Genomic DNA, 13,024 nt, shown 5'->3' on the forward strand with positions numbered 1-13,024 from the left:
GGTCAGCATCCAGGAGTCGCCTCTTCACTGTTGATGTTGAGACTGTTTTTTTGTGGGTACCATTTTTACAAAGCTGCCAGTTGAGGACTTGTGATGTGTCTGTTTCTCAAACTAGACATTCTAATGTACTTGTCCTCTTGCTCAGTTGTGCATCGGGGCCTCCCACTCCTCTTTCTATTCTGGTTAGAGCCAGTATGCGCTGTTCTGTGAAGGGAGTAGTACACAGTGTTGTATGACATCTTCAGTTTCTTGGCAATTTCTCGCATGGAATAGCCTTCATTTCTCAGAACAAGAATAGACTGACGAGTTTCAGAAGAAAGTTCTTTGTTTCTGGTATTTTAAAACCTACTTAAAACAGCTACTGTCCATGTTGTGTCTCTCTCTTTCCAAACACAGACCCACTAACTTAGTATGACCTCTGACCTTTGTGTGTACCCAGGTGTGGCGTGTTGGCTGTGGAAGCTGTCAGTCTGCAGCTGGCCTATCAGGAGCTCTCAGGAGGATGGACCAGAGCAGACAGTCTAGCTGAGGATGCCTCCCGTCCCTCCCCCTCTCTACACCTGCTCTCTCGCCTCTCACACTATGCTAGGAAAACACACTCTACACCTCTGATTTTGACCAAACCCCCCACCCCTCCCAATACCTTCTTTCTCCCAGTATCTCCAATAACCTACTAATTTCAGGGTATTGGGAGGTCCTTTCTTTACTCTTTGCTGCCCACGAGTGAACTCCTAGTCATATTTAGTTTGCTGGGCAGAAGACCGGAGGACATGTCCTTCTTCCCAGAGAGTGGCCCCAGACGTCCGGGGCCCGGTGGGACGCGGCGCTCCAGCCCCCGCAGGATGTCTGACCCGTGTCTGGTGTGGCTCCTGGGCCTGGCCCTCCGCCTGGCCCTGTCCTCCTGCCAGCGGGCCGACCTCAGCGGGAAACACCCCATGGTCACCACGGGCTACGGCAAGCTGCGCGGCGTCAGGAAGGAACTAAACAACGAGATCCTGGGACCCGTGGAGCAGTACCTGGGCGTGCCCTACGCCACCCCGCCCATCGGCGAGCGCCGCTTCCAGCCCCCAGAGGCGCCAGGCTCCTGGCAGGAGATCCGCAACGCCACCCAGTTTGCCCCCGTGTGCCCGCAGAACGTACACGGGGTGCTGCCTGAGATCATGCTGCCGGTGTGGTTCACTGACAACCTGGACGCTGCAGCAGGCTACGTTCAGAACCAGAGTGAGGACTGTCTGTACCTCAATGTCTACGTGCCCACTGAGGATGGTGAGTCCAGCTCCTGTTCCATCTCTCAGGCCAGATTACACTTCAAGTCAGACAGGCAGGCTGGGGCTAACTGTTACAGTCTAGTGGTGCTACTGCTGGAGGCTCTGGGGATTAAGATGTCTCCTCAGTGTGTGTCAGATAGGACAGGATGTCAAGTAAGGTAAGGTATGGAGTAGGTTTATTTAAGGCTTGGGGTAAATTACCACATTCACACCTCTGAGGTATCACTAATAATCTTGTGTTTTGTCTCAGCTTGAGAAGCAGGTCCTTCTTGGCCATCTCCTATTATGATCTATCCTGATGCCTAGTCACTTTACCCTGCCTTTATGTACATATCTACCTCAAATACCTCGTACCCCTGCACATTGATCTATATACTGCCTGTATATAGCTCCATTCTTGTGTATTTTATTCCTCTTGTTACTATTTTTATATTTGTATGATTCTTTTTTAACTCTGCATCGTTAGGAAAGGCTTGTAAGCAAGCATTTCAAGGTAAAGTCTACACCCGTTGTATTCGGCACATGTGACAAATAACATTTTATTTGATCTCACCCAAGAGTAAGACAGTAGTGTGTAAAATAAGGAAGTTTGTTTTTCATCCTCCTCAACTGTTTTATGCCACAGTGCAACTGGTATTTGGTCCCAACCAGACGGAATGCTATTGAGACATCTTTATAGAGTGGTATCATTTGGATCATTAAGTCAGGAGATTGTTATCAGAGACGCAAGGGCTCTTGACCTGTGCCAATAAACACCCATGAGATTACCAAAGAATAGAAGCACTTACACTTATGTCAGTCTCGATCACTGCTCAGTCTTTTGTTCAGGCAGAGTGTTGATTTACATACCGTGCTGTGGTACTGTCAGAGCAAAGGATGCTTTTATCCCAATAACTTCTACTCATTAGCTGCAGTCTATAGTGAGGTTTCATGCTTTGTTTCAAGTGTACTCTAGGTCAAAAAGGACAGTGTTTGTTAGCAATGCTACTCCCGCTCCTCTGTGAAGGATACCACAGTTCACTGCTATGTCCACATTTTGTTGAATAAGTGTATTTACACGTAGCTTGAGGATTGTTGAGACATTTCAATAACAAAATGGACTACAGAACGTAGAAACACAAAAGAAACGTTCAGTCTTGGCGATGGACAACAATAAATCTATGCCACAGTATTAAAAGAAAAAACATGTCCCTCCAATGAAACAAATAGATGAATCGTATGTATACATCAGAGAATCTTTATTGTCCGACTCTGGGCTGTGTTTGTTTCTCTATTGTGGGCTCGGAAAACAATATTAGCACACGCCTGTTCTAATATATTTTGCACATACTTGTGAGACTTCTAGGTTTATCATTTACATACTGTATATGGGATTTGTATCTCCATCTTAGGCTGCCCGGTGGGCTTGCATGTTAAGTGCATTCAGTTCTGAGAATTTCAGCTGTGCTCCTGGAATCCTTTGTGAACTAAATTTCACTGAAGCTGAGCATAGGCTATAATCAGATTTCAGGCAGTGTTGCCAGTCCGTTTTTGGAGTTAACCTATTTAATAAGCCATTTATATCACTCAAAATGAATTATTTTCAAGACCATCTCACAAACACAAACACACACACTCAAAAATGAAATTCCTTTCCTGAAGGTAATACTTTAGGTATGAAATGTTAACATGCTCAGCTCAGTAAGCAGTAACAGTAAACCTAGGATCAGGTTGAGAGACTTTTCATATGTTCCAGATGATATGTCATCTCCTGAGTTGTCATGGAGGTTACACCTCTGTAGCGTGTCATAATTGGTGGAGCCAAAGCATTGCTGCAATGGAGTGCCTTGAACCAATCATTTCAATAAGAAGTGCTTGCCTCAGCAGATCTGCCTGTTTCCATCTGCATTGAGCAGCGTTCTGACAGGTGTCTGCTGAGCTCTGGTTACATGCTATGTGACAGAACTTTACTGCTGAAGATTGACCTAGTAACTTAAAGGCACAATCGGTAAGATGTCCTGCTGTTTAACGTTTTTCTTTCTTCAATTAATGATATACAACTGCCTTTATTTAACCAGGTAGGCCAGTTGAGAACAAGTTCTCATTTACAACTGCGACCTGGCCAAGATAAAGCAAAGCAGTGCGACAAAAACAACAACACAGAGTTACACATGCGATAAACAAACGTACAGTCAATAACACAATAGAAAAATCTATGTACAGTGTGTGCAAATGTAGTAAGATTAGGCCTTACCCTATCATAACCCAAACCAGTGTTGAGGCTGCTGTTGGGTTGAACAACTGACTCTGGATTGTGGCTTTAAGGAGAGAGAACGAGTATTTAGCTACATTCTGTATTTGATCCTAACATTGATTTATTTTTCACTCATTGAAGGCATAATGGAACATAACAGTGTTACTTCAATATTCTCTGGAATCAGGACCAAGTCAACCCATTTGGAAAGAGGAGGATTTCACAAAAAAAATGTATATGTTCTTAATTCAGTGTAGCTAATTAGCAGGTGGTTTTGAACATAAGCCACACACACACACACACACACACACACACACACACACACACACACACACACACACACACACACACACACACACACACACACACACACACACACACACACACACACACACATTACAAACCTTACTCCACATGGAATTACCATAGATATGTTGATCCCCTGGACTATTGTATGGCTATGAAGTACTGTTACACTGACCTCACACTATAGACCTTTTTATAGAACTAGCTAAGTTAATTTTCAGTCTATAGTGTTATGGCAGTAATACAGTGCATTCGGAAAGTGTTCAGACCACTTTTTCCACATTTTGTTCCATTGCAGCCTTATTCTAAAATGGATTAAATAAAACATTTTCCTCATCAATATATACACAATACCCCATAATGACAAAGCGAAAACAGGTTGTTAGAAATGTTTGAAAATTTATAAAACATTACATTCAGACCCTTTCCTATGAGACTTGAAAATGAGCTCAGGTGCATCCTGTTTCCATTGATCATCCTTGAGATGTTTCTACAACTTGATTGGAGTTCACCTGTGGTAAATTCAATTGATTGAACATGATTTGGAAAGGCACACACCTGTCTATATAAGGTCTCACAGTTGAAAGTACATTTCAGAGCAAAAACCAAGCCATAAGGTCGAAGGAATTGTCCGTAGAGCTCCGAGACAGGATTGTGTCGAGGCACAGATCTGGGGGGAAGGCTACCAAAACATTTCTGCAGCATTGAATGTCCCCAAGAACACAGTGTTCTCCATCATTCTTAAATGGAAGAAGCTTGGAACCATCAAGACTCTTCCTAGAACTGGCCGCACAGCCAAACTGACAAGAACTTGATGGTCATTCTGACAGTGCTCCAGAGTTCCTCTGTGGAATTGGTAGAAACTTTCCAGAAGGACAACCATCTCTGCAGCACTCCACCAATCAGGGCTTTATGGTAGAGTGACCAGACGGAAGCCAATCCTCAGTAAAAGGCACATGACAGCCCGCTTGAAGTTTACCAAAGGCACCTAAAGGACTCTCAGACCATGAGAAACAAGATTATCTGGTCTAATGAAACCAAGATTGACCTGAATGCCAAGTCTGGATGAAACCTGGTACCATCCCTACGATGAAGCATGGTGATGGCAGCGTCCTTCTGTTGACGTTTTTATGTTTATCAGCAGCAGGGACTTGGAGACTAGTCAGGATTGAGTGATAGATGATCAGAGCAAAGTACAGAGAGATACTTGATGAAAACCTGCTCCAGAGCGCTCAGGACCTCAGATTGGGGCGAAGGTTCACCTTCCAACAGGACAATGACCCTGCTCCAGAGCGCTCAGGACCTCAGATTGGGGCGAAGGTTCACCTTCCAACAGGACAATGACCCTAAGCGCAAAGCCAAGACAATGTAGAAGCAGTGGTGTAAAAAGTACCCAACTGTCATACATGTAAAAGTAAATATACCTTAATTCATAGAAAATTACTCAAGTAAAAGTGAAAGTCACCCCATAAAATACTACTTGAGTAAAAGTATAAAAGTATTTGGTTTTAAATATACTTAAGTATCAAAAGTAAAAGTACAAATAATAAAAAATTCCTTATATTTGGGAGGAAAACTGAGTGTGTGTGATTTGGTTATTCCCAAGGCTACCGGAGTGCCTGTCTGTGAGAGAGAGTGTTTTTTACATGTGGCTTGTGTTCTTGTCAAAGTCTGTCACTTATTGTTAGGGTCACTGCTCACACAGGCCTGTTGCTGTCCCTGTGTGTTACTTCCTGTTTGCTTATTTGCGTGTGAGAGAAAGAATTGAGTGTTCTTGAATTTCAAAACATGAATTTTCCATGTTCACGCAGTATTGACATGTTTTAACTTGCCTCCGGTATATGGATTATTACAGTTTCCACATATCACAGTTCCATATCCCACATGACCAAGTGCCCGAGGCTCGTGGCCCTCTAATGTACCCCCATCTGCTACCTGTATCTGAGGCCTTAGAATGACCGAACACTCACAGAGCACAGAGGAAACTACACATGACACATTTCTGCCCAATGTTAAGAGTAATACCATAGGAGGAAATACTCAGAACCCCCTCTGCTCTCTGCCTCTGAGCGCCTCCCTCCTTCCCTCTCTCTGTACCTGTATATTGCCTCATTTTTGTTATGTAAATATATTGTGTTACTTTTTGATTTGATTAGATTTGTTTACTTAAGTTTATTTAGTGAATATTTTCTTAATTGTATTTCTTGAACTGGATTGTTGGTTGAGGGCTTGTAAGTAAGCACTTCACGGTAAGGTCTACTACACCTGTTGTATTCAGCGCATGTGACAAATACAATTAGATTTGATGTGTATCCCCACTCCCTCCTTCCTGTCTATGCTGACTGTGGTAGATGAGGTCACATGCTCTGAATGCAAATCAGTTCCATGTCCTTCCCCACCAGGCCGTTATGTAGCCTGCTGCGTCCTCAACTCAAATGAAATTCAAATGGCTTTTTAGAATAATGAAAACAAAACCTAATGTTAGAGCGAGAAGTGAGTTGACACACACACACACAAATACACACACATAGGGGCTCTATTTAGTCCAGCTGTGCCTAGTTCCCTCACGTAGAGAATCTCCTGTGCTGTGCCAGCCGCCAGCCTGCTCGATGAGAGCACTGTGTCATTGCCTTCCTATTTCCTCCAGACTCTCCTCAGCCAAGAGCCTCAGATCCTTCATTTTTATCGCTGGCGGAGTGGCCGTTTACCGTCCAGACTCTTTATTAAAAAACATATTTCAGCAGGCATGGCCACAGAGCCAGGGATGGAGGGAGTACTTGGAGCCGCTGGCAGGGACATGGTGGGGGCTTGATGCTGTGTCAGACACCTCGTCAAACACACAGCACAGACATGACCATATGCAGCTTCATCCCCTTTACGGCACTGGGGAAATGGACAAGGACAGCAGACGGCAGCTTGTGTTCAGGCCGCTCCATGCTCACTCAAACATGGAGAAACAGTTTTTTTAGAACTGGGAGGGGGGCTCCCTGTATTTTAAAGCGCAACTGAAGGCAATAAAGAACTTCTCTGGTAGAAAATGCCCTACGTGGCATCTATATAAGTCAGAAACATTTATTCTAGTGTCAAAATTGACTACAAAGTGTAAATAGGATCATTTTAGTCATAAAGTCAGTCTCATCCAAAACAGAGTTTTGTAAGTGAGTTCGTCATGAATTACTTGAGGGTTGGGTTTTGATTTCAGCAATGCTCACTAATACAGATGGATACACTGCTGTGGTGATTGCACTCTATCCAATATTACCGCATAACACACAGACAGTGAGACAGACCAGAGCTGGGTTTCCCAAAAGCATCATAGCACTAAGAGCATCTTAATTCCATTGAAACTAAATGGACGAAAGATGATCTTAGTGTTACGATGCTTTTGGGAAACTCAGCTCTGCCCAGCAGGCAGCGGATCGGACTTTGTTTACATAACAAAACAAGTTGCGCACTTATTTTTTAATTATAATGTTTTTACTTGAGAAATACTGCCCCAAACGTTGTAGCTAGATGAAAAATTGCACGACTAAAACCTCCTCTGCAAAAATGTTCAAATTAATTGCAGATTTAGAAGTTTTCATTCTGAATATTTTGAGGAAATGATACGGGCTTTGTTCCTATGGTGTCTCATGGGGGACAAACATCAGCAACTGTCACATCCAACCTCACCCCAAGACGGAAATCTCATTTTTCTTAATGAGCAACAGAGAAACACATGCAGAATTGGTGTGTTCAGTTGCTCTTTAACAGGACAGGAGCTGACTTAAAATGATCAATCCATTGGATTTCATTGAATGCCAGTAAGTCAATCTGAGATGGACACTGTATACCAATGTTGACCCAGCTACATTTCAAGTGCACATATTCAAATCAAGCTTGTTCAAATGATCAGTTAGTTTTTTCGGTGTGGATGATTATTACGCTTAAGATGTTTTTTTCTCACTAGTACTGGCTGCATCTGTTTCCTGCCTGTGACTTGGTGAGGTTGGACCCAGGTGCAGAGAAGAGACGAGGAATCAGTGGTTAAGGATACTTAGAATCGGTAGCCGCAGGATCACAGTACACTTGAAAAACAACGAACACCAAGTCTCGAAAACGCACTGAGGAAACGAACGCACACGGTAAACAATTCAAGCGTCTGCAAAGGACAACAGAAAAACACACCTATTTTAACAGTGAAATCATAACGAGTAAATAGGACACACCTGAGTGTTGTAAATGTCTCTAGGACGGTCTCTGCTGCCCTCTGGTGACCGGTGGAACCATGACACAGCCAAGTTCACTTAGCCTAATAAACAGTGTTCAAATCAAGGGGAAAACTGCAAAAGAATGTAAGAATGACAGCAATGGAAAAAATTTACCCCCTTTTTCTCCCCAATTTTGTGATATCCAATTGGTAGTTACAATCTCGTCTCATTGCTGCAACTCCCCAAAAGGCTTGGGAGAGGCGAAGGTCGAGTCATGCCTCAGCACTGCGATGCTGTGCCTTAGACCGCTGAGCCACTCAGGAGGCTTTTCTAAACCAAGGCTTTCAAATCGAACTGCAATATTCTTGTAAAATAGTAAGCAGACAAATAATATGTCTACCATTGTTTACTAGACCTGTTGTGCCTCCATACAACATTGTTTTCCTGGAAATGTAACAATGAGTTCCTTAGAGTGAAACTGATGACCATCTAGAGATGAGGAAAGTGGAAATGAGGTATAGTAAATGTGTGTTTGTGATGTACTGGTGGAGTATTCGTGAGTGTTTCAAGAATCGATGTTTGTATTACGGTGTTCTTGGAAAACCTTGGGAACATTGAGGCCATTCTTGCCAAGCCATTCAAGCAGGTGTATAGGTACTGTAGCTATCGCCTACTCTAACTGTCTGGCTGGCCACACGGAACTGACAATTCTGTAGCGCTGTCTCTGTCAGCTAGCTGTGAGAGCAGGCCCCAGCTCCAGCACACTACACAGTTCTGGCACCGTCACTGAACACAGGCAAACCTGTTTGTTTCTCTCCCCACAGAGCCATGTCTCTGTCGCTGTCACTGTCTCTGTTAGGAAACAATGCTGTCATACCTGCTTGTCGCATCCCAATATGCACTGCAGAAAACATCCCACATTGTACTCCAGCACATCACATTTTTTCCCCCCTTACACAAAATCCTGCTTTGACAGCACAACAGAACCCAACTGAACACATCCAACAATCATCTCAGATTGAGTCTCCTCACTCGTCACAGAGTCATGGGCTTCCAGGAAGCAGGAAACATTAGGCCCATGTAAAGTCTTTAACTGAAGTCTGCTGCTCCATTTCAAAGGAAGACGGGTCCATTTCAGTGGAAATGCTCCCTGTGCGCAGCTTAAGCTCTTTTTTTTTTCTTCACCATTAAGCGGTTAGGTGTGGTTTTAGAGTGTTGCTGGGAAAGTGCTGACTTGGCAGGGGCCTAATCTAACTTCCCCTCCATTACTAGTCTGTCTAACTGTCGTGCCTCATCCCTCGCCCCTCTCAACCCCAACCCCCTTACTGGAACTGTCCTTACACCTGGGAGGGGTGGGAGGAAATCACTTACATATTGATTGCAGAGAGAGAGAGAGAGAGAGAGAGAGAGAGAGAGAGAGAGAGAGAGAGAGAGAGAGAGAGAGAGAGAGAGAGAGAGAGAGAGAGAGAGAGAGAGAGAGAGAGAGAGAGAGAGAGAGAGAGAGAGAGAGAGAGAGAGAGAGAGAGAGAGAGAGAGAGAGAGAGAGAGAGAGAGAGAGAGAGAGAGAGAGAGAGAGAGAGAGAGAGAGAGAGAGAGAGAGAGAGAGAGAGAGAGAGAGAGAGAGAGAGAGAGAGAGAGAGAGAGAGAGAGAGACTCTGAGAGAGACTCTGAGAGAGACTCTGAGACTTGTCTTGGGTTTTTTGTAGGTTTAGGTATATATATGTCTATGGTGGCCTGATATGGTTCCCAATCAGAGGCAGCTGTTTATCGTTGTCTCTGATTGGGGACCATGTTTAGGTAGCCATTTTCCCTTGAGTATTGGTGGGTTCTTGTCTATGTGTAGTTGCCTGTCAGCACTAATTTGCATAGCTTCACGGTTAGTTTTGTTCAGTATTCATTCTTGTAATAAAGAAGAATGTACGCATATCAAGCTGCGCCTTGGTCTCCTTCTTTTGACGGCCATGACAGAAGAACCCACCACAAAAGGACCAAGCAGCGTGAAAAGGAGGAGCAGCGTTTTATGGAGAAATGGACCTGGGAGGAGATTTTGGACGGAGCAGGACCCTGGACGCAGGCTGGGGAGTATCGCCTTCCGAAGGTGGAAATAGAGGCAGCAAAAGCGGAACGGCAATATTATGAGGAGAAATACAAACAAGGCAAGCACGAGAGGCAGCCCCAATAAAAAAAAATGGGGGGGGGGGGGGGGGGGGCACACGAGGAGATTGGCTGAGTCAGGTCTACTGGTCTAGAATGGGCATCCAGCCAGGACGCATTGAGCCAGCTCTATGTTCCAGATCTCCAATGCGTCTCCACGGCCCAGTGTATCCTGTGCCTCCTACACGCACTCGCCCTGAGGTGCGTGTTCCCAGCCCGGTACCACCAGTGCCGGCACCACGCACCAGGCCTCCAGTGCATTTCCACAGTCCAGTACGGCCTGTTCCTGCTCCTCGCACTCGCCCTGAGGTGCGTGTCCTCAGCCCGGTACAACCAGTTCCGGCACCACGCATCAGGCCTCCAGTGCACTTCCACAGTCCAGTACGGCCTGTTCCTGCTCCTCGCATTAGCCCTGAGGTGCGTGTCCTCAGCCCGGTACCACCAGTTCCGGCACCATGCATCAGGCCTCCAGTGTGCTTCCACAGTCCAGTACGGCCTGTGCCTCTTCCCCGCACTCGCCCTGAGGTGCGTGTCCTCAGCCCGGTACCACCAGTTCCGGCACCACGCATCAGGCTTCCAGCGCGCTTCCATAGTCCAGAGCTTCCGGCGACAGTACCCAGTCCAGAGCTTCCGGCGACAGTACCCAGTCCAGAGCTTCCGGCGACAGTACCCAGTCCAGAGCTTCCGGCGACAGTACCCAGTCCAGAGCTTCCGGCGACAGTACCCAGTCCAGAGCTTCCGGCGACAGTACCCAGTTTAGAGCTTCCGGCGACGGGCCACAGTCCGGAGCCTCCAGCGACGATCCCCAGTCCGGAGCCTCCAGCGACGATCCCCAGTCCGGAGCCTCCAGCGACGGTCCCCGGCACGGGGTCTCCAGCGAGGGTCCCCGGTCCGGGGCCTCCAGAGAGGGTCCGGGGCCTCCGGCGATGATCCGCAGTCCAGAGCCTCCGGCGATGATCCACGGTCCGGACCTACAAAGGCGGAGGGATCAGTGTAAAGAGGCGGAGCGGCGTCCAGAATCAGAGCCGCCAATGAGGGTAGATGCCCACCCGGACCCTCCCCTATAAGTTCAGGTTTGCGGTCGGGGGTCCGCACCTTTGGGGGGGGTACTGTCACGCCCTGACCTTAGTTATCTATGTTTTCTTTATTATTTTGGTTAGGTCAGGGTGTGACTAGGGTGGGTATGCTAGTTTTTTCTTATCTAGGGTTTTTGTATATCTAGGGTTTTTTGTAGGTCTAGGTATATTTATGTCTATGGTGGCCTGATATGGTTCCCAATCAGAGGCCGCTGTTTATCGTTGTCTCTGATTGGGGACCATATTTAGGTAGCCATTTTCTCTTGGGTATTTGTGGGTTCTTGTCTATGTGTAGTTGCCTGTCAGCACTCATTTGTATAGCTTCACAGTTCGTTTTGTTATTTTATTAGTTTTGTTCAGTATTCATTCTTGTAATAAAGAAGAATGTACGCATACCAAGCTGCGCCTTGGTCTCCTCCTTTTGACGGCCATGACACAGTGTGCCATCACAGCAGCAAGATGTATGACCTGTTGCCACAAGAAAAGGGCAACCAGTGAAGAACAAACACCATTGTAAATACAACCCATATTTATGTTATATTTATTTTCCATTTTTACTTTAACTATTTGCACATTGTTACAACACTGTATATAGACATAATATGACATCTGAAATGTCTTTATTCTTTTGGAAGTTGTGTGAGTGTAATATTCACTGTTTATAATTTTAAATTTTATTTCACTTTTGTTTATTATCTACTTCACTTGCTTTGGAAATGTTACATATGTTTCCCATGCCAATAAAGACCCTTATTAAATGTAATTGAATTGAGAACAGAGACCGAGAGAGAGCAGTGCTGGTGGTCTGGGTGTGTCCCTCATCCAGTTCGCCATTCATCCACTACTGCAGAGGTTTGGTCGTGCGTTTTGCCAATAGATCTGTCTCAGTCAGAGGCTGTAGTTAGCACCCTATGTGGGAGCCATCAGAAGACAGGCGAAGAGATGTAGTTAGCACCCTATGAGGGAGCCATCAGAAGACAGGCGAAAAGATGTAGTTAGCACACTGTGAGAGTGATAAAGCTGCTGGCTCACCAACAGAGAGTACACTGTGTCTGTTAAATGAGTGAGTGTATCGCCAACACGTAGGGAGAAAGTAGTGTGTCGTTAACACCCTATAACAGAAAGGGAGAGAGTGGTGTTAGCATAGCTAGCATGCCAGGTGGCTGTGTGTGCGTGTGCATGTGTGCGCATGCGTGTCGGGTGTGGGGACAGGATAGCGTGCTGAATCCTAAAAGTGATTGAGAGGGACTATAAAAGCCGTGTAGTGATTGTGCCGGCCATGTAGCGCTCCACTGACAGATCGAGACAATAAACAAATGAACAGGATCCCTATCGGCCAGGCTTAAAGAGAGCAGCGCGCCAGAGGGGTTGGGGGTCACTCTGATAATGCTTGTTATTGGCTGTCCTCTATGGAACGTTTAACCACTGTTAACGTTAAAGCTTAATGTGGGCCACCTGTGTGACCTTGGCGTAGGGGAGCCCTGTCAGAAGCCCTCACATGGCTGTGTAAATACTGAACCACCACCCCCTGCCAGGCTCCCTGTAGGGATACTCTGGAGGAGGGAGGGACATTCTTATGAGGGCATTGATGTCGCTGGATGGGATGTTTTTGTGTGTATGAATGTGTGAAATGTGTGTGCTTAAGTTTATGCGTGCGTGAGTGTGTATGTATGTGTATGTCCCTGGTCATCCCCCGAATGTAGTTGTTTATCCTGGCAGGACAGACCAGTCCCTGTGGACGTGATGAGGGCCCGGATACGCTGTAGCCTGAGGGCTGTAGCATTGAGCTAAGGGGCT

At 45.8% G+C, this 13,024-nt stretch overlaps 1 protein-coding gene across 2 annotated transcripts in view; it reads left to right on the plus strand.

Annotated features, from left to right (window-relative positions):
* Positions 1–830: 830 nt before the first annotated feature.
* Positions 831–13,024, plus strand: part of LOC120021583 (neuroligin-2-like) — a 59,878-nt gene continuing 47,684 nt past the window's right edge. The window contains exon 1 of one of the 2 annotated variants that reach the window (XM_038965382.1): positions 831–1,266. In XM_038965382.1, coding sequence (XP_038821310.1) covers positions 843–1,266 — 424 coding nt within the window. In that variant the 5' untranslated portion in view covers positions 831–842. The remainder of the gene's footprint in view (positions 1,267–13,024) is intronic. The other variant, XM_038965383.1, reaches the window with a different exon arrangement.

The sequence above is a fragment of the Salvelinus namaycush genome, chromosome 26, assembly GCF_016432855.1.
Source record: "Salvelinus namaycush isolate Seneca chromosome 26, SaNama_1.0, whole genome shotgun sequence".
Lineage (NCBI taxonomy): Eukaryota > Metazoa > Chordata > Actinopteri > Salmoniformes > Salmonidae > Salvelinus > Salvelinus namaycush.